This window comes from Bison bison, unplaced genomic scaffold (genome assembly GCF_000754665.1).
Source record: "Bison bison bison isolate TAMUID 2011002044 unplaced genomic scaffold, Bison_UMD1.0 scf7180017864451, whole genome shotgun sequence".
Taxonomy (NCBI): domain Eukaryota; kingdom Metazoa; phylum Chordata; class Mammalia; order Artiodactyla; family Bovidae; genus Bison; species Bison bison.
In genome coordinates, this window is record NW_011495013.1 from 1,350,437 (window position 1) to 1,376,965 (window position 26,529).

Sequence of the window (26,529 nt, forward strand, 5' to 3'; positions counted from 1 at the left end):
CAGTCCCAGGGCTGATCTCCTTCAGAATGGACTGGTTGGATCTCCTTGCAGTCCAAGGGTCGCTCAAGAGTCTTCTCCAACACCACAGTTCAAAGGCATCAATTCTTCGGCGCTCAGCCTTCTTCACAGTCCAACTCTCACATCTATACATGACCACTGGAAAAACCATAGCCTTGACTAGACGAACCGAGACATTACTTTGCCAACAAAGGTCCGTCTAGTCAAAGCTATGGTTTTTCCAGTAGTCATGTATGGATGTGAGAGTTGGACTGTGAAGAAAGCTGAGCGCCGAAGAATTGATGCCTTTGAACTGTGGTGTTGGAGAAGACTGTTGAGAGTCCCTTGGACTGCAAGGAGATCCAACCAGTCCACTCTAAAGGAAATCAATCCTGAATATTCTTTGGAAGGACTGATGCTGAACCTGAAATTTCAGTACTTAGGCCACCTGCTGTGAAAAACGGACTCATTGGAAGAGACCCTGATGCTGGGAAAGATTGAAGGCAGGAGGAGAAGGGGACAGCAGAGGATGAGATGTATGGATGGCATTACCGACTCAATGGATATGAGTTTGAATAAACTCCTCGAGTTGGTGATGGACAGTGAGGCCTGGCATGCTGCAGTCCATGGGGTTGCAAAGAGTAGGACATGACTGCATGACTGAACTGAACTTGAACAGCACTGAGATAAGTTCCAGGGTCCTTATTGTTGCCTGTAAGGCTATTAGCTTCCTATCTGTCCTCATCTTGTCATTTCACCACCTTATTACCTCCATTCTAGCAATAGAATTAGCAATAGCTTGACTTTTTCTTTACCAGGGACTTGATGCTCACACCCAGCTTTGGCCTTGAACTTAACATGTCTCTCCTTTGGATGCTTTTCCCACAGAAATGAGCACTGCTCACTGCCTCCATCTTAAAGTCTCTGATTATGTGTTGCCTTTCACTTTAAAATAAATCAAGTAATAATCCATTTTTGGCCACTTTTTAATCCCTTTATTTTGCTTTGTTTTTCTTCTTAGCTCATACTATTACCTGATACTGTATTACATGCTGTATTATCTTCTATCTACTAAACAATGCCATGAATTCAGGGAACACATCCCCAGAGTTGAGGCAGAGAAGATGTGCTCTGTAAATAATTGTTCAGTGAATGAACCTACTCAGGAACACAGGGACAAAACATACAAGTATTAATGATAATTTAAGGTAAATTACATTTCAAAATCTACATTTTTTTCATTAATGGTATTCACATGCTCTCATACACATAATCTCATTTAATCCTTACTTGTAAGATCAGTGTTGTCATTTTCCTATTTTATAGTTAAGGAAATAGCTACAGTGCAGATGCATTCACCCCAAATCACATAGCTAGATTGGTGGGGGTGGGATTATAAACCCTGTCTGATTTCATGGATGTGCTGTGCTGTGCTTAGTTGCTTAGTCTGACTCTTTGCAACACCATGGACTGTAGCCCACCCGGCTCCTCTGTCCTTGGGGATTCTCCAGGTAAGAATACTGGAGTGGGTTGCCATGCCCTCTTCCAGGGGATCTTCCCAACTCAGGGATTGAACCCAGGTCTCCTGCATTGTGGGCAGATTCTTTACTGTCTGAGCCATGGGAAGTCCATGAATACTGGAGTGGGTAGCCTATTCCTTCTCCAAGGGATCCTCCTAACCTAGGAATGGAACCAGGATTTCCTGCATTGCAGGTGGATTCTTTACCAGCTGAGCTACCAGGGAAGCCCTATTTCATGTATAAAAGACAGTAGGTGCTTTGGGAGTTGGAGATAAATTTGGTTTATTGAAGGATATGGGAGTTAGTGGGAAATTTTAGAGTATTTGTATCTTGAGATTTGAACATGGGATTATATATAGTTAAATAAAGATATGGCATTCCAGACATGGTCATGGCAGAAGTAAATACAGGGGGACGTGGATATGTGTGGTGAATACACACAAGGAATAGATGTATGTTGCAGATTGAAGTTAGTGCTTGAGCTTTAGGCAGTAGGAAGCACTTAGAAATATTTGAATCAAGACTGCCACATGCAGAGAGGTTTGCTGAGAAGAGGAGAGGAAATCAGAGGAAAGGGAATGGGAACAAGGGCCTCGGTTGGAAGGACTTGCTCAGAAAGCAAGAGAGGCAATTCATTGCTTAGAGGTAGGAAAAAAAGGTGCCAAGGTTACGGAAGATTCTGGTAGCTCCCAAGATTTTGGAGGATGATCTTTTTCGTGTGTCTGCGGTTGCTAATCTTTCTAAAACAAGACATTGTTTTGAAAATAAAGGTTGAAAACTAGTCAAGTCTGAAGGCTGGGGTTTTGAGTTGTTAGTAAAAATCTTGGAAGGGTCATGTAAAAAATAACAGAAATTGTAGAACAGCAACAGTTAGATCTTAACTCCGATTTAAAAGTACATTTTGAGCTTCTATCATGTGTTAGATCTAACTTCTTAATATGAAAATGTTTCTGTAGCTTTTTGTTGTTGCTGTTATTGTTGGTTTAGATTGTGCCGGGCATGCTGCGGTGAACTTACGCCGTTATGCTCCATGACTTCAAGCAAGGTGCAGCTTTATTTTAGATGCTGACTTACTTCGCACTGGTTTTGTAATAAATGTTCTAGGGCAGTCCTTGGCGGAAAGATCTGAACGGAACAATGCTTAATATTTCAAAGTGACCACTTGAAAATCTATTTCTGCTTCTTAGTAATAAGATCCCTGAGGTTCCAGAATTTTTTTCAAACTGGTTCACTGGTTCTTGGAGGCCCCGCTGTCCCAGGTCTGTGGAACTGGCAAGGAATTTGATGTAATTGCTTTTGCACCTGGCATTTGATGGGGATTGTTTTGGAAATTACTTAGTCATATAACTAAGAAATATCTAGTGTTTATCCTCTTAGAGATTGGACTTAATGGCCAAATGGCTTGACTTGACCCTATCTATGGTTCAGAGCCATTTAATTGTTAAAATTCTTGACCACTGTTTTCCTCAGTTAAATTACAAATTTAAAGTGAAACGTGTTTCATATCTATATTTTGAAGGAGTCTGTGAGCTTTTTTTTATGACTTACTGATTTTAGGCTTATGCTTTTGTTCTTGACATTTCCTTTAGCTCTGTGCACGTCCCTCCTTTCTTCTTACTGTCTCAGCTCATCCCCACTTTCGGGGGAAGTCTTTCCTCTTCAATACCTCACTCTCACTTAACCTTTGTTTCACTTCTCTGAACACCTGTATGCAGTGCACTTGTTTTTCTTTCATTAACCTCACTATAAACTGGGTACATTTTATACTTTGTTTTTAAAATTCCTTTATGGTTTAAAATAATCTGCACAGGAAAGGCAACTCTGTGGGCAAGGAGTGCCTCATGAGTTCCCCCCACCACTGTTTTTTTCTAGAGAAGCAAGAAAAAAGACCTTTGTTGTTGTGCTAAAATATTAGCTCTTCTGCTTTTAAATTTTAGTAGCTTATTCAAACTTTCTAAAGTACCAAGGTGTCCAATATAGTAAAGAACAAACAACTTGTGTGAAGGACTCATTGGTGCTACCATGCTATGCCTTCCCAGTACCCTGGAAAGTCAGTTTCCTGATACACATTCTACAGAACCCCGATTCCACTTCCTAGACTTTTCTTGACAAAGATTCTTGATAAACTTTGTAAACTTGATAAACTCTTGATATCTTGATAAATAGTTTAAGAAACACTATTTTATCTCCCACTGGAGGATCTCAGTGCCCATTAGCGTGTTATTGGCTCTGAGAAGCTCAAAGTTGAAAACAAAACAAAAACTCAGCATTCCCCAAACACACTCTTAATTTCCTGCGGAACTAGGTGGACATACTTTGGGAAATGCTTAAGTATTTCCTCTCTTAGGTAGGCCAGAGAGTAAATGTGAAGGTCAATCCCCACGAAATAATAATTTAATCTCCCTAACACACAGTGTGGGAAACAAGTATTGTCTTTGCATTTTGATTCTTCCCACTGCCGTAAAATGACAAGTCAGTCATTTGTGGTGTCAGTGGACTTTTTATTTTAAATTGAGAGCGGGAAGAGGAGGTGCGTGGGCTGTCATGGTGTGTCCTTCTCAGGTCAGTCATTGTGTGCAGTGGCGTGTCCTGGTCCCGTCACCATCAACATGCTGCATAATGGATGAGGCTGAAGAGAGTGAGGCAGCAGGTGTTCTAGCAATTTAAAAAAAGAAAGAACAGAGCTGTTGATTGTTGCCAACAGCACCAGTCCTCCCTCTCTTCCTTGTACAAACAACAGCTCTCTGTGTCAGTCAGTGGCTGAATGGCAACGGGTCTGCTTTGCTAGTTCTCCAGAGCAGTGTGGTCAACACTCCTGTCTGGATAGTTTGTGTCCTTAGATTAGAAGCAGAGTGTGGAGTGTATTTTCCCCTTTGTCTTCTAAAGGGTTGCTCCAATCTAGATAACTGTCCACAAATTTATTAAACATTGTATCTTGGAGGTAGTTATTAGCTATACTATTAAATATTATTGTTGGTCCTCTTAGAAGGGTGGAGGGGTTTCCCTGGTGGTTCAGCAGTAAAGAATCTGCCTTCAATGCAGAAGACGCAGGAGATGCAGGTTTGATCCCTGACTCAGGAAGAGCCCCTGGAGGAGGAAATGGCCACCTGCTCCAGTCTTCTTGCTTGGAAAATTCCATGGACAGTAGAGCCTGGTGGGCTACAGTCCATGGTGTTGCAAAGAGTCAGACACAACTGAGCGACTGAGCATAGCACTGATAAGTAGGGGAAGGAAGTATGTCTGTAAATACAGGACTCGAGAGAATACAGGCTTTCAAGAACATGAGTATGTTCCACAGCCAGGACATATTTAGGGCAAAGGTAAACTTTTTATATTTCATTTTAAATTGGGAAAGGCCTATTCTTTGGATTATTATTACTGCTCCAATTTTTGGGAATTCAGTGAATTCCTTTTGCTTTCTGATTGCCTACCTATAGCCAGAAATCACAAACAGCTCTCTGAAAGGACAATAGATTTATATCATCTTGGCATTGAATAGTTGTATCTTTCTGTAAGATGTTGACTGTTTATGAACAAGGGTGTGAGAAAGTTTAGGAACATTGATACAGTTATATGTTTTGCTTTCCATTGTTACTTGTTAATTTTCCAATGTCATAGAAATAGTGATACATGTAAAACACCACAATTAAGTTAGCAATTAGCCTCATGATGTGTATATGATGCAGAATGTGAGTTCATGGTGGTATTCAGGAGCCAGCTCATATGGCTCAAGAGAGAAGACTGTGTCCATTTCCTCCTCACTGTGTGTTCAGTAACATCAACTGAGCTGGAAATCCGCAAGGGTGGGAATGTTTACACCATGGAGATCAGCTCTTCTCTCCTCCCCATCTCCTGAGAACCAGTTGTTAAGCATTTAGTAGAATACCATTGGTTCTAGGCCATCTCGCAGGACGACTTAATTATAAGGAGTTTGAAAAATATAACTAAGGACTTTCCTAGAGCAGATTGCCTGTTCTAACAACCACACAGTTACTTTTGTATGCCGTTTTCCCTTTTTTCCCTCTTTCTTCACTTTTGATTAGTGAAGTTTTTCAAGATGATGTGTGGGCAGAGGGTTCTGTTTGGTTTTGTTTTTGGTTAAATGTGGATCTCACCTACTAGCTGTATAACAAATAGCCTTGTTTTTGCTGTAAGTTACCTAGAGTGATATGGCAGTGTACTGTTTTCTTGTGCTCTTTGTAACACCTGGAAGACCGGACTCCTTCTTTGTTGATGTGCAGTGTTTATGGAGGAAAAATTGTGTAAGGAGAGCTAAATACAGATTCTGAGCTGTATTCACTCCAGTAGAAACCAATATGGCACTGCTCCCTCAGTGAGGTCAGCCGCCACACTGAAGTGTCAGTGAGGCCCAGCAATGAACAATACTTCAGTTGGCTGGGATTACCACCTGCTGTCTTCATCACAAAGCAGCCAAAAGAACAGATTTCCTGCCATAATACATTATGTGTAAGTTTAAAGAACCAGAGGGAGATAGGTAGGGAAATATTTTGTTCTGAAATGCCTCATGGTCTCAAATGAAGCATCTTCTCTTCCTTCTAGTCCCGTTCACTCCCCATCAGTGGGTGTTTATTTTTTATCCCATAGAGGATCAAGTTGTATATAGGGTTCTTTCCAGTTGGATTCTTTGGCTATGTGTGATGATTTTTTAAATACAGAGATTAAAGTCCAGTGACATCACAGAGATTTCTATGATTTCGCCCCATGGTGTCAAATGAATCGACAATATGTGGGCAGACATTTGGGCATTTCTGTGGTTTTGAGGGTTTATGTTCATTTTCCATTTTTTGAGGAAAAATCACATTGAAGAGAAGAGATTGCATAGGCAGTAGGAAGTTTATTTATAGCTCAATGGACACAGGCATATTTGGGCAGCATAGCCTTCTGTTTAGGAACGTGGGTTGGGAACCAGATTGCCCAGCTTAGAGTCCTGGCTCCGCCACCAATGTGAAATTAGGCCAGTTACTTCATGGTCTGTACTTGAATTTCTCCATCTGGAAAACAGAGCTAATAATAATACTTCTATTGGGGCCTCTGATAGCCCATTGAACACCTTTGTATAAACTCAAAAAGATATCATGGGTGGACTCTTTGAGCTTGAGTACAGACAGTGGCTTTATATGAATTAGGAAAACAGGACTTTTCCATGACGAGAGTTTGTGTAGTTTGACAGAGAGAACTCAGGCTGGCTTTTAGCCCCAACTTGTCTCCTCAGCTGGGCACCTTTGTTCAGGGCACAACTGTGAAACCAGCCGCCGTGTCTCTTATAACCACAGCAGGGAACTGAGAAGTGAGTGAGTCAATTAAGGTTCAATAAAAGCTGCTGTTACTATTATCATCAAACCTTCAAGGTGAGGACCTACTATATAGCTCAGGGAACCCTACTCAGTGCTCTGTGGTGACCTAAATGGAAAGGAAATCCAAAAAAGAGGGGAGGTGTGTATATACACACACACACACACACACACACAGGTGTGTGCATATATATATATATATATCTATAATTGATGTACTTTGCTGTATGGTAGAAACTAACACAACATTGTAAGCAACTCTATCTAATAAAATTAATTTAAAAATATATTAAAAAAACCACCCCAAACCGAAAAATACATGAATATCAGTGGCAGGGAGTTGCACACTTAGCATTAAGCATTAAATTTACCAAATTAATGCCAAAAGGTGAATGAATGATTGGTGGCACAGTAACGATTTTAAAATGTGGGTTTTATCTTATAATCATGACACATCACCCTCATATTTTTATGTTAAGGGACATCTAAGGTAACAAATGATTTCAGTGTAAAAAATACCTGCACATTTCTGTTTTATTCTGTAACATGTATAATAAAGTTGAATTCTGCATCATACTCCAAAACAAACAAGCAAACAAAACTTCTAGGTAGAGTGGTTAGGGTGGAAGAGGGTTCAGAGAATCTGTAGATTTGTGCAGACTTATCTTAGACTTGGAGATTCGCTGGAAGCCCTTGGTTATTAAAGAGCTGTGGCTAGAACCCAGTTGTCTGGACTTTCAGCCTCCTACCAATCCTGACTAGGTGTCTCTAGATGACCATGGGATTTAAATAGTAGAACTATTGATGGAAGATAGGGACGGGGGCAGTGTGGCTGTTCCTAGCCTCACGTGTCTGCCTAGAACTATTCAAATTGTAAAATCTCAGAAGATGATGCATTCTTTATTTTCCAAAGCTCAATAGTATACTGACTCCTTTGTCTGATATTCAAATGTTTGTTTTTAAAATATGCTATGTTAGGCATGTGTGGATCTCAGCCACCACTTTTTTTGTTGTTGTTGAACTAGAGTTATTTACAATATTGTGTTAGTCTCAGGTTTACAGCGAAGTGATTCAGTTATACATATCTACATTTTCTGATTCTTTTCCATTATAGGTTATTACAAGATGTTGAGTACAGTTCCCTGTGCTATACAGTAAATCCTTGTTCATCTATTTTTTATGTAGTGGTGTGTGTCTGTTAACCCTGTGCTGCTAAGTCGCTTCAGTCGTGGCCGACTCTGTGCGGCCCCAGAGACAGCAACCCAACAGGCTCCCCCGTCCCTGGGATTCTCCAGGCAAGAACACTGGAGTGGGTTGCCATTTCCTTCTCCAATGCATGAAAGTGAAAAGTGAAAATGAAATCGCTCAGTTGTGTCCGACTCTTAGCGACCCCATGGACTGCAGCCCACCAGGCTCTTCCATCCATGGGATTTTCCAGGCAAGAGTACTGGAGTGGGGTGCCATTAACCCTGTACTCCTAATTTATTCGTTCTCCACCTTACCACCTTTGGTGACCATAAGTTTGTTATCTAGTTCTGCAAGTCTGTTTGTGTTTTTTAAATAAGTCCATTTGCATTATTTTTTAGATTCCATGTATAAATGACACCATATGATATTTGTCTCTTCTCTATTTGGCTTACTTCACTCAGTCAATAATCTCTAGGTTCATCCATGTTACTCCTAGTTGCAGAATTTCATTCTTTTATGGATGAGTAACAGTCCAGTGTGTGTGTGTGTGTGTGTGTGTGTGTGTGACGTCTTCCTTATCCATTCCTCTGTCAATGGACGTTTAGTTTGCTTCCACGTCTCGGCTGTTGTAAATGGTGCTTCTGTAAACATTAGGGTGCATATATCTCTTCAGGTTGGAGTGTTCATCTTTTCTGGATATATGCCTAGGAGTAGGATTGCTGGATCATATGGTAACTTGATTTTTTGTTTTCTTCAGGAACTCTGTGCTGGTTTTCATGGTGCCAGCCACCATTTTAATAAGTGGGCCTGAGGAATAGTGTTAAATAGAGGTGTATTTCTATTATATTTGAATGAAAATACCACCTTTTACAAGTGGCATTTTCTGACTACAGAGACTTTTCTGAGTTTAACAAAATGGAAAGTGGATTTTGTTTCTAACAAAAGAAAAAAAAGAAAGAGAGATTGAGCCACTGTGGAGGTCAGCACCTCTGTCCCCAGTCCTCCCTTTAAAATCTTGGTAACTGTAAAGTATAACACAATTACAGAAAACCTCATGAATTCATGGCTTCCTTTGTTATTGAAGTGGACAGTCTTGGAATCACTGTATCAAGGAGAGCCAAATCAAGAAGTAGAATTTTGTCACCCTGGAAGCCCCTCCTGGACTCCCTCCCATTGGTAATTCCTTCTTTCCTTCTGAAAGTCACTTTCTCATTTTATTCTTCCTTGCTTTTTTTTTTTTTAATAGTTGTGTTGCCCAGGTCATGCCAACTTTTAAAAGGACAGGCTGTTTGAAATGTGATCATTCTGTCTGCGTAATGAGCATTTCACCATGTTTTATTTTCCTTTGGTAATCGAATAACTTGTTTGGGTGAATTCTAGTAGTTTGCTAACTTGACTTTGATGTGTTTTAAAATACCAAGTACTGTTGAAACACAACAGCTTTGTGGTTACTTTGGATTCTTAGCTAAAAATTATTCAGTTATTAGAATATCAAGTGGTGAAAGTGATCAGTTCTTCAGACAGCTCTACAACTGTCACAGGACTGTGTGTACTTGGCAGAGCCTATAGTTCCATTCTTTGCCCCAAATCAGGAAGCCCAGGGGCTTGACCCCTCTTCCTTCCCATCCTCAGTACGAACGTCACGTTGGTTTGAAGACTGGCAAGAACCATTTCTGAGTTAGTGAGCAGGTGAGGCAGTGGACTGGACAGATATGAAGTGACTGATAGTGAACTGATAAGTGACTGTCATCAGTGAAAACAAATATGGAAAAGTGTTCCAAGTAACAAACGAGGAGGTACCAGATAGGTTTTTGACTTGAGTACTTTCCTTGGACTGCTGAATGGCTTTCAGCCCTAGCTCCAGATAACATTTTATTATGAATATTTTGAAACATGAGAGAGAGAGGGAAAGGAAGGAAAGAAGGAAGGAAGGAAAGTTGTTTGGTTAAAGAGACCATGTACCCACTACCCAGCTTCAGTAATTGTTAACATTTTCTATATTTACTCCTTTTTTATAATTTTGTAATTTATTCATTTATTTTTGGTTGCATTGGGTCTTTGTTACTGCATGGGCTTTCTCTAGCTGTGGTGAGCAGGGGCTCCTCTCTAGTTGTGGGGTGCAGGCTTCTCGTTGCAGTGGTTTCTGTTGTTACAAAGCATGAGCTCTTGGGTGTGTGGGCTTCAGTAGATGTGGCACATGGGCTCAGTTACCCTGCAGCGCGCAGGATCTTCCTGGACCCGGGATGGAACCCATCTGTGACCCCCGAATTGGCAGGTGGATTCTTAACCTGTGGACCACCAGGGAGGTCCTATATTTACTTCTTACACACACACAGTTCATACATCCTCCTAGTATTTTTTCAGCCTTTTCAAAATAAATTGTAGACATCAGACCCCTTTCCCTCTGAATCCTTTAGTGCACTTCTCCGAAGTATAAGAGCGTTCTACAGAACCAACATGCCATTGTCACTCTTAATCCTGTGAAATAATGCCAAACGACTAATGTCAAATGACTAATATATACTCAGATTTCCCCAATTGTGCCCAAAATATCACCTAAAAATCTTTTTCTAAACTAGAATTTCATTAAGATGCATACAGTTGGTTGTCATGTTTCTTCAGTCTCAACTCTCCCCTCTTCTTCGAGACGTTGACTTTTCGAGGGTCGGTTTTCTTATCTAATGTGTCATTTTTTCTGGATTTGCCCAGTTGTTTCCTCATGGTCTCATTTAATCCAATGGTGTCTGTAAGCATCGGTCACATTGTGGGATTTTGTACCCAGCACTCACAAACCCAGATCCATCTGTGAACCAGCAAGTCTGCCTCAACGATACTCAACTTTCTCTTGAGCAGGATTTCTGAAAAAAAATTGCAACCACCTGGTTTATGCTCTCCAGCATGGATTTTTTTCTCATCACTTAGGGGGAAAAAATGTACCAGAACTTCCAGTCAGTAGTAAATGTCCTATTAGATGGTTTCTAATCATGATTTCTAACAACTGTGTAAAACAGATTTCTACAACAGTCGTTTAAAGATGATGGAGCAAGCTCAGGGAAATGGAGCCATGTGCCCAGTGTCACATAGCTCCAAACTGTCAGACCTGAGTTTGAGACCCAGACCTTCCCCGGTGGCTCAGACAGTGAAGAATCTGCCTGCATTTTTACCTGGAGAATTCAATGGACAGAGGAGCCTGGTGGGCTACACTCCACAGGGTCACAAAGAGTCAGACACAACTGACCAACTAATACAATACTTGCCAAACACAGATTTGCCTGTGCTGAGGACCAGATGGCAGTTCCATATACAGATCTGTCAAAATTAGCCAAGAATTGAAGTGTTTATTTAAGGAGCATGTTGATACCCAGGTAAAAACCACCCTGTGGCTGAAGCTTGTCTCTGCTCCTTGAAATGGAAACAACACAGATAGCCCAGAAGCACTCCACTTGCCCATAGTTTTCAGGACTCTTTCTTTGCTCTCATTTTGATTGCTAATCCTTTCTGTTGTGTTAAAGCACCTGGGTTGTTTGTTTTTCTTTGCAGTATCTGTTCCGTTTCCTTGGAAGGTAAGAACAGCCTGAGGATGTGCAGAGACACTTACTACCTAACCCACTCACATGTTCCTGGACTGACCCATTTTCTGTGTTGAGAGCGCACAATGGCGAGATCGGAGGATTTAATGCTCCCAGAGTGCTTTGGAGCATTTCTTGTATTCTTAATTAGATTTTTTTAGTGGAGTCTGTCAATCTGTGGCTATAAACAGTGCCTTCTGGGTTTCTGATGACATGATGAAAATATAAATGGATTCTGCAGATTGCATTTTATTATCCTCAACATTAAACACTCAGAGCTAGTGCTGGAGAGGATCACAGTCTGATAATGTTGATTAAATAACCTCAGGCCTGGACTTCTGTGCTGGTTTGTTGCCAACCCAAGCTGAATAGATGTCAGGCATTATTGTTATTAAAGAGAGTGTAGCAATGTCATTGTCATTAGAATATATGCCTTCAGAAGGCAGTGGTGTGGGGTAGTGAAGCCCTGGCCTGGGTGAAGGGAGGTATGGTTCTAGTTTCATCCTTACTGATAGCTAGCTTCTGACCTTGAGCAAGTCATTTAATTTGCAGGACTTTATTTTTTCTCATCTTTAAAATGAAGAGCTTATGTATATAACTTGGACTTATTCTGGTGTAGAAAAAAGGCACATGGGATTGATCTATAAGAAGATTTCTGGGTGCTGTGTGGGAAGGCTAGAAAGGAAGCTGGTGTTTGTTTGCTGAGAGGTGATGGAGGCTTATGCTAGTGTGTAGTGTAGAGATGGAGGGTGAAGGATAGATCTCAAGTGCATTTTGGAGAGAGAAACATTGCTCTTCTTGATGGTTTGAATGTGTCTGTAAGTTCCTGGTGATGGGAAATAGTGGTGCCATTCATTGATATGTAGGAAACCAGAGGTGGAACAGGTTGGATCAGAGGACAGATGTCATGAATTTTGTTTTGGTCTTGTTAAGTGTGAAATATTTATTACGTACCCAAGTGGATATGTTAAGTAAGAAATTGGATGTTTGATTCTGAGCTTTAGAGGAGAAGGGTGAATGCTACACATAAAAACGTGTTATCATATGCAAGATGCTTAGAGGCAAGATATTTAAGCTCATAAAAGTGAAAGAGTTACCATATGTGAGATATTTAAAGACCTGGGGCTGCCCAGGGAAAAGAAGCTTTTGTGGCTATAGAGAGAACAAAGGAAAGGTGAAGAAAGGAAAAAAAGAACCATGTTTTACACTTAGTAAATGAATAAAGTAGAATGACTTAAGGCAACAGAGAAAGGAATGTTTATTGAAAGAGTCAGGAGGAAAATCAGGAGTATCTGGTAGTGGGGCAGTCCTAGGAGAGGCAAGTGATCTCAAAAGGAAGGAATGGTTGACTGCCATGATGCTGAGACCTTGATTCAGATCAGAGGAGACAATGTCTGTTGGATTAGACAGTATGGTGATATTAGAATTTAAGAGGAGAACCAGTAAAGCATGGCATCATTTAAGATCAGGGAGGAAAGATCTGCAAAAAAGCACTGGAAAGAGAGAAATCATAAATGAGATCTATGGTGATTCCAATATTGTGGCCAATATTGACAATGAAGTTTCTTGAACTCTTTTTATGGATTAGGCACTGTGGGAAGGGTTTGGCATACACTCATTTATCTACTCTTACGTAATTCATTTACTCTTCATGCATTTGAAGGAGGTATAATTATCACTTTGTAGGTAGGGAAGCTGAGGGTTGGCGGAAGTTCATTAATCTCCTTATGATTTAGCTTGTACTAGTGGAGCTCAGTTAAATTTGCAGATTTCCTCTCTTAACCCTTTAAGAATTCTCAGTGAATTCAGAGAGGACAGGTGGATGAGCTATGATGACAAGAGTAATAGGAACAGGATACTCATGTAGGGGTTTGGACAGTGAAAGGAAGGGGAAAAATGAAGCTGCATTAAATTAGGTGTTTTAGGAGAAGTGGGAAATCATTATGCTATTAGCACAGAGATGAAAGATGCTGTGGACTGACGGGTAAAGGTAGCACCTACGGATAGGAAGAAAGGGGATTCAGATCTTTCACAGAGGAAAGAGAAAGTGTATTTGTTTCTTTTGAGAGGGCAGAAAAAGATGAAATGATATGAATAGATATGGTCTATAAAGAAATGTTGTGGAGGGGGGCGGTAAGGGGTGGTGGTCCTAAAGGAAAGTCTGGCTAGATGGTCTTAACCTCACTGTGATTCAACAAACAAGGTCATAAACTGTAAAATGCAGGTGGGAGAGTCCACAAGGAGGTCACTCTTGTACTGTCTCCTTAGGAATGGGGAACTAGTGGGAAGTAGGGAGACTGACTGCCAGAGTACCTTTCCCTCCCCACATCTTCTCGGATGCCTTTGTTGTTTCAGGTTCAAGTTCAACCCATAGTTCTGACATGCAGATCCTTTACCACCTGGGCTATGTCTATTGTGGCACCTCACCTCGTACCACCCTCCCCTCCCTACCTTCCTGCCCCTGGTCTCAGCCCTCAGGACTTTTCCTCTTTGTTCAAATGAACCTTTGTACAGGTCTTTGTGTTTGCCTGGGATGCCCTATTCATCTCCTTCCTCTGAGGGATCCTTTCTCCTGCGCTGGGACCTTCTCATGTGCCAGCTCCTAAAAGGCTTTCCTGGACTGTCTCAGGCAGACAGAGTTCCTCTCTTTGCTGAGACTCTGTACAGAATCAGCTGTGTGTAGGAGTGTGAACTCTGCAGGCACTATCTGAGGTTAAATCTTGGCTCTGCTGGTTACTAATTTTGTGTCCTTGGCCAAGTTACTTAACCTCTGTGTCTAGGTTTCCTTGACTTTAAGATGGAAGTGATAATAATCAGATCTACCTCATAGGGCTATTATAAGGATTAAAGAAATTCGTATGTGGCCCACATTTAGAACAGAGAGAGCCTAAGGAAATTGCTATTTGAGTGTGAACTATTAGCATTCATAACTTAATAAATAATTTTCTTTAGTTGTGCAGTTCGTGTTAATTGCTTGCTCCATGCTCTTGCCCATATTTTCCCTCTAATACCAGCTACTGTTTTGTAATGCTTTATCTTTCCTTGTGGACTGTGGCTTCTTACTGAATAGGGTCCAAATCTTGTTATTTTGATCTCACTCACACCTCTTATATTATCTAGCCTGAGGTAGGTATTTGGTAGATGATTGTCAGTTGATTGCTAATTCTGGCTGAGATAAGAATGACTTGAGAAGGTTTACAAAGAGTTTCCATAGGATTTTTATTTGATTTTTCTAGCAACCCTATTAAGGTAACAGAAATAGCAGTGGATTTATTTCTCAGTAAATGTGAAAAATAAGAGCAATTCTATTCTGCTTTGTTTTTTTAGGTTTAAAATGAGATACTCTTTTTGTTAAATATGTCAAATATTCTCAGAAGGGAAGTGAGCATAATGAACTGCAAATAATCTCCAGTGAATTAAAGAGATGTGATTTTCATTTACCATTAGTAGGAGGAAATCAAACCTGTTTTTGTACAATAATTTAGATAAAATGTCCCTGTCTTCCAAAGATTAAGTCCAAATATAGTAAATTTTGTATTTTTCTCCCATTTCTTTAATTCAGGCACCATTACTTTGCCAGCCAATAGAATCTCTTCTTAAGATTACCATAATAGGGTTTTCAGCATTTATTTAAAATCAGACCTGCAATTTATTAGTGGACTACAGTTTGTCCACCAGATTGCTTTCAAAAATCCTGAATATTTAATATTTCAGTAATACAATTTGTATAAATGGTAATGATCAAGATGAAAGACTGATTCTTGGCAGTCTTTGATTGTTCGTGGCAACTGCTTAATAATGATGGAAACAAAGTAACTAACAAAATATGGCTTTATGACATATAGTGTGTTAAATTATAAACACATCATAAAAATGTTACTATAAAATCATGTGGTTTTCTGTATTAGACTGTTTATTTTGAACTCCTCCAAATTTTAGTTATTTGAATGGTTTAGAGCATTGACATGGACAAACTCAGAGATGTAATTACCTTTTAGTTGTATGGGAAGGAAATTGAATACAGATGAGCTTATTACCAATAATTACTTGCATAAAATAGTGTGCTGATATGTCACGAAATCCTCTTGCTTCTGCTTTTGGTAGAAGAAAGTGATTCTTATCCTCTAAAAGTATCAAGGTTTTGGTATGTTATCCATTCATAGACTATTTCAGTCTGACAAAGCATGTCCATCCAACAAATATTTTGGTTAGTGATGAAAGTGAATTAATTCTAAACCATAAAGTAGGGAAAAATCTGGCATTGGGTTCTCCTGAAAAGACTCTTGAGAGTCTCTTGGACTGCAAGGAGATCCAACCAGTCCATTCTGAAGGAGATGAGCCCTGGGATTTCTTTGGAAGGAATGATGCTAAAGCTGAAACTCCAGTACTTTGGCCACCTCATGCGAAGAGTTGACTCATTGGAAAAGACTCTGATGCTGGGAGGGTTTAGGGGTAGGAGGAGAAGGGGACAACAGAGGTGGCTGGATGGCATCACTGACTCGATGGACGTGAGTCTGAGTGAACTCAGGGAGTTGGTGATAGACAGGGATGCCTGGCGTGCTGCGATTCATGGGGTCGCAAAGAGTTGGACACAACTGAGTGACTGAACTGAACTGAAAGGCTTACTGGGCTTAGTTGGTGATGTAATTGTCACCATAAGTACTTCTGAGGACCCCCATGAATGAGGGAGATGTATGCAAGTTCATTATATCCACCCTTAAAATAATGGTAGTGTTCAATAGCTTCGTCCATGCTCCCTTTTTAGGGTTTTTCTCCCCTTTGTTTGTTTTCATGTTGAATACCTTCAGAGAAAACTGTAGAAACTTTGGCTTTTACTGTGAGTGAGACGGCAAAATATGGAGTGGAGGTTGAATGGAGTAGTGACATGCCCTAACTTGACAGGATTACTCTGGCTGCTGGGTTGAGAATAGATGGAAGAAGGCAAGGATGGAAGCAGTGAGCCAATTGAGACTCTCATCGAGGTGTAAGATGATGATGACTCAGAGTAAGGTGGTAGACATGGTTGGATTCTGGCTAAATTCTGAAGGGTGAATCAAGAGGGTTTGTTACTGGGTATGATTGGGTATGAAAGATTGGGGTCACGTATGACTAAGCTGAACAACTGCAAGGGTAGAGTTGCAAGGACTAATTGGTAGGTCAGTGAGGATCAGCAAGGTGTGAAGAGCAAGATTTGGTGGGGTGGGAAAGTACTGTTGACATTGCATGCTTCTTTTCCCCTCTTAGCCCCTGAATGCTTCTGAACCTGGGCTCTCTTCTCACCCACTACATGTCCCAGATCTCCATCTTTTAAGGGCTCTATTAATCTTCCCATACTGTTATGTGTCCTTGGAGAGTGATCACAGGCTGATGGCTTGGCCAGTGCCTTGTCTGCAAGGTTACTGAGAGTCCCTTGTCAGTCAGGGTCCAGGTGGGGAGATTAGTGAAGAGTTTGGCAGTCACTTTTCATTTCCCCTGCTCATGGTCTGTTGGTATTGGTGGCTGATTCTTGGTAGTTATTTTGCTTTTTTGAAAAAAAAAAAAAAAGCAATGCCTTATGCTATTACAAAGAGAATGGTAATTGATAGTCTTTATTGTTAAAATATGCAATGTGTGACATTGTAAATGCATCATAAAGATGTTGCTAAGATGGGTCATTGAGACAGGTCATCCAAAATCCTGATTCCAATGAGATGTCCTCCATTTCTGAATATGAACTTCGGACTTACTTAATATACAAGGTCAGGGCTTTGTAAAAATTACTTTACATATGAGTCACATGGGGATGTTTTTTAAATGCTTGTTAAGTAGGTCTTGGAGACAGGGGAAGAACTGAGAGCCTGTAATTCCAAACGAAGATGCTGCTGTCCCTACTGGTCTCAGGACCAGACTTTTCAGTGGCACAACCTTGTTGAATTTCTGGAGTCTATTCAGCTGTTGACCCTCCTAACAAAGGTCCAGGTGCCTCTACACTAAATAACCTGGACTTGGAAGAATGGATGGCATTTGGACCAGTGGAGAGCAGTGTCACAGTTATACGGGGACCTAATGGACACAGGAGATGGGGGAAGGAGGCAGAGGAGAAGGAACAGAAGTGGAAATGAGCACCTTCCTCCAAATGCATGGTGCCTACTCTTTCTTTTACAATTAGGAGTCTAGGAAATTGAATTTACTCAGACTACATCTTGATTAGCAGGCTGACGTTAGACTATTAAACCAACTCTACTTGAAATTTTTTAGTGGCTGTGCATCACATGCAAAATAATTTTAAGTAGTACATAGGAATTTTTAGATGGTTTATGAGCCACCCATATTGGAAAGTATTATTTCCTTTTCAGTTGTCTCCAAGAGTGTATATAGAGTTGCATTACTTCTTTCTTAAGTGTTTGCTGTAATTTACCAGTTAAGCCTTCTGGACCTGGCATTTTTGTTTGGGAGGGTTATTTTATTTTATTTTTTTTTTTGGACTGGTCTAGGGTTGTTTGTGTCAAAGAATGTATTTATCCAATTCATCTAAGTTGGTGAACTTATTGGCACAGATTTATAATATTTCTTAGTTATCCTTTTAGTGTCTATAGAATCTGTAATGATATCATGTCATTTCTGATGTTGGTAATTTGTGTCTTTCTTTTTTGGCTAAATACCAAAGGTTATCAATTTTATTAGCTAAAGTTTTATCAATTTTGTTGATCTCAAATAACCAACTTTTTATTTCACTGATTTTTTCCTCTATTACTTTTTGGTTTTCTACTTGATTGATTTCAAGTTTGATAGAATTTTTCCTTTTTTCTACTTAATTTGGGCTCAATTTTCAAGAGATAGGAGCAGAAGTCAATGATTTGAGATCTTTTTTAAAATATATTTTCCCCATATACTGCCTTGGAGTCTTTCCATACATTTTTTATTTTGCCATATTCTTTCACTACAAAATACATTCTAATTTCTTTGTATTTCTTCTTTGAACAATAGGTTGTTTAGAATTGTATTACTTAGTTTAAAATATTGGGGTTAAAGATGTTTGTTATTAATTTCTAATTAATTCATTTTAAGTTTGTGGGGAATTGTTTTCTGACACAAAATTTGGTCTACTTCAATACATGTTTATTGTGAATTTAAGAGGAATAATGTTTATTCTGCTGTTGTAGGGTGGAATATTTTAGAAATGTCAATTAAGTCAATTTGGTTGATAGTGTTGTTTAAGCCTTCTATATCCTTATTGATTTCCTGTCTGCTTATTCTATCAATTATTGAAGACAGATATTAAATCTCTGACTCTAGTTGTGACTTTATTTATTTCTCCTTATAGATCTATCTGATTTGGTTTGTGTCTATCTTGAAGCTTTTTTATTTTTTAATTTGGTGTAAAAATGTTTAGAATTATCTCTCTGATGACCTAAACATTTTGTCCCTATAAAATGACTTTCTCTGTTCTGGTATTATTCTTTATTCTGTTGTTATTTAGTTGCTAAGTTGTGTCTGACTCTTTGTGACCCCATGGACTGGAGTCCACCAGGCTCCTCTGTCCATTGGATTTCCCAGGCAAGAATACTGGAGTGGGTTGCCATTTCCTTCCCTAGGGGATCTTCCAGACCCAGGGATCGAACCTGCGTCTCCTGCATTGGCAGGTGGACTCTTTAACCTCTGAGCCACCAGGGAAGCCCATTCTTTGTTTTAGAAGTTGATATAACCACTATTGCTTTCTTTTGATTAGTGTTAGCATGGTATATCTTATTCTATCCCTTTTTTAACCTATTCACATCTTTCTATTTCAAGTGTGTTACTTGTAGGCATCACATAGTTGGGTCTTGCTTTATTAATGCAATCTTTCTTTTACTTGGGGGTGTTTACACCATTTACATTTAATGCTCTGATTGATATGGTTAGGTTTAAGTCTATAATATTGATATTTTTCTATTTATTCCATCTTTTCTGTATTCCCTTTCCCTTTTTTATTTATTATTGTTAGGGTATTTTTTTTTAAATAATTCCATTTAATCTCCTTTCTTGACTTATTAGCTTTGTTTTAAAATTTTTGCTATTTTAGAGGTTGCTTTAGGATTTACAGCATGCATATTTCCCTGGCATATTGTAGATGCTCAGTAAATATTTACTGAGTAAAAAAATGAATGCCTTGGTGCCCAGACCAAAGGGCTACTGAGTGTCAGAGGCATCAAGAAAAGCCATCAGTACTCAACACGGTTCACTCTTTCCCAGCTTTTATTTTGCTTTTTCACACCATGTTAGCATGGATATTGGCTTTTTTCATACTGTCTTGATGTTAGTCTCTCAAGGTTAGAAGTTCTGGATCCTCCTCTCTGCCTCTTAATGTTTTAACAAATGGATTCTTTATCCCTATGTAGTACTTTCTGCAGGCTTTATTGAAAGTGTAGGTTGGGTGAAGAGGAAAGAGGCTGTGACCTTGACTTATCATGGCCAAACCGCCAAAGTAATATCCTTATCAGGAAGAACAGATATTTTTAAAGTTTTGAATAAGAAAAAACTTCAAAGAAATGGTCTATTTAAGATTAGCTGAGCTAAGCAAAGTTACACATGGAAAGGAAATTCAGACCTAACAGATTTTTCCCATTCCTGGAATGCCACCAGTTATTTAAAGTCTCTTGAAATACCTTGAAAAAGAATCATTGAGCTTCCTGATTGAAAAAGAAAAAAAAAAAATTATTCTCTGCTTTTCTTTTCCAGCAAGTGACCGGCAGAAGTTTTGGTGATAAAGATTTTCGGACAGGATTAGAAAATGGAATCCTTCTCTGCGAGTAAGTACAGCCTATATTCAGTTGGTTTTATTCAAGAAAAATCATTATTGCTGTTCAGTTTATCTGCAAAACTTCTATGGGTTTGAATGCATTCACAGTTTGAATCTGGAAAAAAAAATCACTTAAGTGGGTTGCTGCTGCTGCTGCTGCTAAGTCACTTCAGTTGTGTCCGACTCTGTGCGACCCCATAGATGGCAGCTCACCAGGCTCCCCCGTCCCTGGGATTCTCCAGGCAAGAACACTGGAGTGGGTTGCCATTTCCTTCTCCAATGCATGAAAGTGAAAAGTGAAAGTGAAGTCACTCAATCGTGTCCGACTCTTAGTGACCCCATGGACTGCAGCCTACCAAGCTCCTCCGTCCATGGGATTTTCCAGGCAAGAGTACTGGAGTGGAGTGCCATTGCCTTCTTAGGCAGTAAATATAACATATTGGTGTAATAGGGAGTGGTGGGGACTATGACAATTTCAGACTAGATAAAGGAGTATCTGACAGCTGCTCCTCAGCTCCAACCAACTTCTACAGTGTAGCAATTTGGGCCTAAGTGATTGGAAGGATGTAGACCAAATTGTGGTAACAGTAGCAGCTTTTCTCCTCCTTATTCCCTCTAAACAAGAACAGTTTGTGCCAAATAAAGGCAGTGCTTCTATTTACTGACAATCTCTTGAAACTTGCCAGGTGATGTTCCTCTGTAGACCTACTTCCCTGAGGTATTTTGACTATATTTAATTCATGCTGTTGACAAAATAACTGTGGTGTTCAGTTTTTATGCTTTGCATATGGGCTTTGTTATAGAGTGCTCTTGTGATGATGTAGTCAAGAACTTTCTGTGTAGTGATTCTAAACATGAAATTAACTGTAGCCTTAATACTTAGAGATGGATGAACATAAATATCAAATCAAGATTTCAGAGTTTTGAATTGATTTAATAGGTTCTGTGATTAGGATATTTATTTTTATTTTATTGAGTTGAAATGTATATGCATGAAATGCAGAACTCCTAAATATACAACCTTATGGGTTTTGGGAACAGTGTACATGTACATGCATGTAACCTACACCCTGATCAAAATATAGATCAGAAAGCTCTCTCATGTCTCTTCCCAGTCAATCTCAGCTACCTATGCTGCTAAGTCACCTCAGTCGTGTCCAACTCTGTGAGACCCCATAGACGGCAGCCCACCAGGCTCCCCTGTCCCTAGAATTCTCTAGGCAAGAACACTGGAATGGGTTGCCATTTCCTTCTCCAATGCATGAAAGTGAAAAGTGAAAGTGAAGTCGCTCAGTTGTATCCGACTCTTAGCGACCCCATGGACTGCAGCCCACCAGGCTCCTCCATCCATGGGATTTTCCAGGCAAGAGTACTGGAGTGGGGTGCCAAAAGCACTGTTCTGATTTCTATCACCATATTATCTATCTTGCCTTCTCTTGAACTTTATGTAAATAGAATCACACAGAATGCAGTCTTTTCTTGGTGACTTGGAGAATATTGTTTGAGACCCAGTGATACAGTTAACAGAGCAGGGGTGTTGGAGCCTGAGAATTAAAGATTCAAGTCCTTTCTTCACACCTTAAATTATTTAATCTCCTTGCGTCTCATTTGCTTCTCTTTAAAAGGGTAGTAAAAATTTTACAGCTCTTGCACGTTTCATAAGCTTTTTGTAAATTTCAACAGGATAATGTAGATAAAGTGCTTTAAAAAATTACATTTACTATACAAATGTAGATTTATTATGCAGTAGGTTTCAACACAGTTCACGTCGGTGTTGATATTTCCTGCCTTCCACTGCTCTTCTTTCTTCGAAGAATAATTTATATCCTCTGATTGCTGTTTCTATACCTTCCTTCCTGTGGAGTCTCTTCCCTCTTCTCACACTTAACTTGCATTACCACGTGTTTTTCTCTTTATAAAGTCTAAATCAGAGCTCATCCGTTAAGTAAACCACAATTAGTTCAGCATCTCACAGAGACAAGCTCAAACAGGCTCCAAACACTTCCCTTGTGTTCTAGCACCTGCTTCTCCAATGAGTCTAGGCTTGACCCTCTCCTGATGTTAACAGATTCACCAGAATCCAGTCTAATTTATGTGCATCATGCTCTCTGAAGTCTGTTGAAGTGGGTCTTTGGAACCAGCTTTTGTTTGCCTAACATCAGCTCCAAAGGTTCCTACAGGCATCCACCTCTCCACCATGTGAGGGAGTCTGTCATGGAGTGATGTCTCTTGCCTGCCTTTGGCTTAGCTGGGCTCACCTGAAGACAAGACTCTGGACCCAGAGACATCTGCATGCGTGGACTTTGTTTCTCACCTGGATGAAGATGTTGAGTTAGATGTTGGAGTCTCACGTGTGGAGTGGCACCAACCGTTGACCCATTACAAACACATTAATGAATGTTAGGGTTGTTTAGAGGTGGAGAGGTGGAGACTATATCTGAGCCATGGTTGGGAAATAGTATGGTTAGACAGCATAGAGGCACAGATTATGGCCAGGAACATCTTTAAATAAATAAAGGGTTTTGAGTGCTGACAGCCTATGGGGTGAGCTGAGGGAAATGGCTAACATGGAGAATGTGGACAAATGTTTCTCTCTGGGTAGGTAGGATGAAAACCCAAGACAAGCGAGTTATTGTCTAACTTCTCTGACCACAGGGGATTAGACCCACTGGTAAATTTGAAGGAGTCTGACGATTAGGGTCAGGCTTCCCCATGGGACTCCATCTGGCAGCTCTGGAGCAGAGTGTGTGATTGTGGAATGAACTGCAGTGGCGGTCTAAAAACCATGAGTGCAGCCCCAGCCAGAGCCTTGGAGAGAAAGCTGAGGCAGTAGCCAGACACACAGGATGCAGACAAAGTTCTAAGTGCAGGGCCTACGGACCAACGAGAGACAGAAGTAGGACTCAGGGCTGGATGTCCTAACCGTTGGTAGCAATGGAGGAAGAAGGCCCCCCTCTCCTTGTTGGTCAGGGGTGGGGGCATGGTTAGGTATGATCTGAATAGAAGTGTTGGGCTGCTGCAGACTGAGATTAGCAAGTGTATTTTTCTGGGACTTGTATGCAGAGACCAGTCTGGCAAGGAGGGGGACTTGCCCCGTTCCAGGCATGGAGCTGGTTGATGGTAGGGCTTGAAAGTCAGGGGGCTCAGTTTAGAGAGTCTCAGGAAAGTGAGGGTTCTCAGATAATAGATCTATACAGCCTGTCTTTGGAGAGTAGATGAGGATACCCATGACTGTGCCACTCTCTAGAACCAGAGAGAGTTCTGGGGATGCTGGTGATTAAGCAGTTCTACTTACCACTACCACCCAGGTAGCAACCCTTGAAAATATGAGAACCTGCTGTAATTTCAAATTTTGAAAGCCAGCAGTTCAGCTCTTCTAAGGTGGACTGGCTTCAAATCTTTTAACATAGAGAGACACCATGCTCTCTGTTCACTAAAAATTTCGTGGGTGGTTTGTGAGTCTGAAAAATTAAACCTCACAGTTCTTCTCAAATGGAAAGGTGTCTTCGGGGCCTGGGTCTGGTTTTCCTCTTGCCAGCCTGGTTCTAGATTTACCTGTGGCCCGCAAGAACTACTATGATACCCAGTTTACAGAGCAGGTAGCTGAGGCACAGTGGACTAAATCACTAGGCTAAGATTTCATCCTAGAGGAGAGCATGGCAACCCACTCTAGTATCCTTTTCTGGGAAATCCCATGGACAGAGGAGCCTGGCAGACGACAGTTCATGGGGTTGCAAAGAGTCAGACACGACTAAGCGACTAAGCACGGCACACGGTTATACCAGATGAGAAAGATTTAAATTCAGAAGTCTCATTCCTTTGCTTTTGTTCTTAATCACTGTCCCGTGTCTAGAGCTGGGATTTTAATGAGAGAGAAAAGTAAGAGGTTGGGGGCGGAGGGGGGGGGGAATGGAATTGGTGCCAGAAAACCCAGAATATGGGGAGAGGGCATTACAGAGGATGCCTGGCGGGTCTCAGCTGAACAGAAGAAGAAGGACTGTTTGGGGTTAGTAGTCTTGGAAACATGTAAGCATCAAGGGCCTGGTGGTCCCTCTTAAGATAAGAAGTCCAGTCCAGTGAAAAGGAGGACATGAGAGAGCTGAGGCTGTGGTCAGTGGACAGTGTAGTGAAGTCAAAGTCACTTAGTCATGTCCAATTCTTTGCAACCCCATGGACTGTACAGTCCATGAAATTCTCCACGCCAGAAAACTCAAGTGGGGTAGCCTTTCCCTTCTCAGGGATCAAACCCAGGTCTCCCACATTGCAAGTGGATTCTTTACCAGCTGAGCCACAAGGGAAGCCCAAGAATACTGGAGCAGGTAGCCTATCCCTTCTCCAGGGGATCTTCCAGACCTAGGAATCGAATCGGGGTCTCCTGTACTGCAGGCATATCCTGAAGACCACAGAGATGGGAGGGGGAAAAGACTGGCACCTACAGGCAACATATAAGATGGAAATTGAGTAGCTTCAGAATCACCCCCGGAGCTCTTTTACTCTGCCTGTGAAATGCAATACACTTGCCTTTGCATATGTATCCCCAGATATAGTATCCTTATGCATAAATGTATAACTTACAGTAAAAGCAAGAATAAAATAAAGTGCAGGTGCCAAATAGAATTATAGTACTGTAGATGTATTTTTGCTCTAACTTTCTCTGTTGTTTTTGCCAAGTGTGTCGTTGAAGTTTGGAGGTTAAATACTCCAATGATGTGAGCTCTCCCCGGAGCGTTATATAAAAGGCCTAGGGTCAAAGTGTGACAAAGCCGCAAACGTGTGACAAGTGTCATGCTGTTAGAAATGTTAAATGAATACCACATTGTATCCTTGGGGACTTCAGAGATTTTAAAAGGAAAGCTACAAAGACCATTCCCTGAGGAAGCTGCTCCCAGTACAGAACCACTCTTGACTGCCATCTAGTTCCCTGCATGCAGCTCAGACATATTATGAAATATTCCAGAAAGGAATGGTTCTGACTTGTTTTCCTGAGACTTTATTGTTAAATAGAACTAGGAAGATTCCCCTGGAGAAGGGAATGGCTACCCACTCCAGTATTCTTGCCTAGAGAATTCCATGGACAGAGGAGCCTGGTGGGTTATATAGTCCGTGGGGTTGCGGAGCCGAACATGACTGAGCAGCTAACACTGTGGAATTCCATCTATATCAGGAGTTGGCAAATTCTGGCCCTCGGCCTGTTTTTGTGCAGGCCTTCCTGCTTGCTAAGAATGGTTTTTACATTTTGAAAGAGTTGTAAATAAAAGACAAATCAAAACAAAGCAAGAGTTTGTGTGGAGCTCACAGAGCCTAAAATGTTTCCTACCTGGTCCTTTACAGAAAGTTTGTCAGCCTGTGAGGACTGTGGACTTAATTTTGGTTGTGAATTGCTTACCCTCATAAAGTTGAGTTTTCAGTGCAAAGTGCTATTTGCGTAAATCAAATGCCTTTTCAAAGAAGGGTTTTTCAGGAGTTTCTTTATAAGTTCCCCCAACAACTTGTTATTTTGAAATTTTTTTAACTTATGGAAAAGTTAGAAGAATAACATAATGATTATCCATATGCCCTACAACTATATGCAAATAGTTCAGGGAGCAAGAGGCATATACAGAAAGAGCTAAAGCTAGCACAGCAAAATGATGATAATAATGGCATGCAGTTGCAGGGTGTGTTTCTTCTCTCTTCTCTGTGGTTTGCTTTCTCATCCTCACCTCACACTTTTCTTTCTTTTTAGTTACTATCCAAAGATAGATATTCAACAAAAGCCAGTTCATATCTTTTTATGGGGAGCATGGTGAAAAGTGAATGGATTTGGGAACTCCTAGGCTGAATCCTGTGAAACTGTTGTATCCGTAGACCACAATCAGGCAGATAATGTAATTTCATTTGCTTCAACCTAGTGGATGGTCCAGATCCTAGATTCACCCCCTGTGTGTGCTTAGGCAAGTTAGCTCACCTCCCTGAACCCCAGTTTCCTTATCTATAAAAACAGCCATGCTACTGCTGCTGCTGCTAAGTCACTTCAGTTGTGTCCGACTCTGTGTGACCCCAGAGACGGCAGCCCACCAGGCTTCCCCGTCCCTGGGATTCTCCAGGCAAGAACACTGGAGTGGGTTGCCATTTCCTTCTCCAATGCATGAAAGTGAAAAGTGAAAGTGAAGTCACTCAGTCGTGTCCGACTCTTATCGACCCCA

The 26,529-nt window shown here is 40.7% G+C and overlaps 1 protein-coding gene across 5 annotated transcripts in view; it reads left to right on the forward strand.

The window, feature by feature from the left end:
• The window catches only part of LIMCH1 (LIM and calponin homology domains 1), a 248,864-nt gene that overhangs the window by 19,348 nt on the left and 202,987 nt on the right, over positions 1-26,529 (forward strand). For all 5 annotated transcript variants that reach the window (XM_010858842.1, XM_010858849.1, XM_010858846.1 and 2 more), the window contains exon 2: positions 20,284-20,354. In XM_010858842.1, coding sequence (XP_010857144.1) covers positions 20,284-20,354 — 71 coding nt within the window. The remainder of the gene's footprint in view (positions 1-20,283; positions 20,355-26,529) is intronic.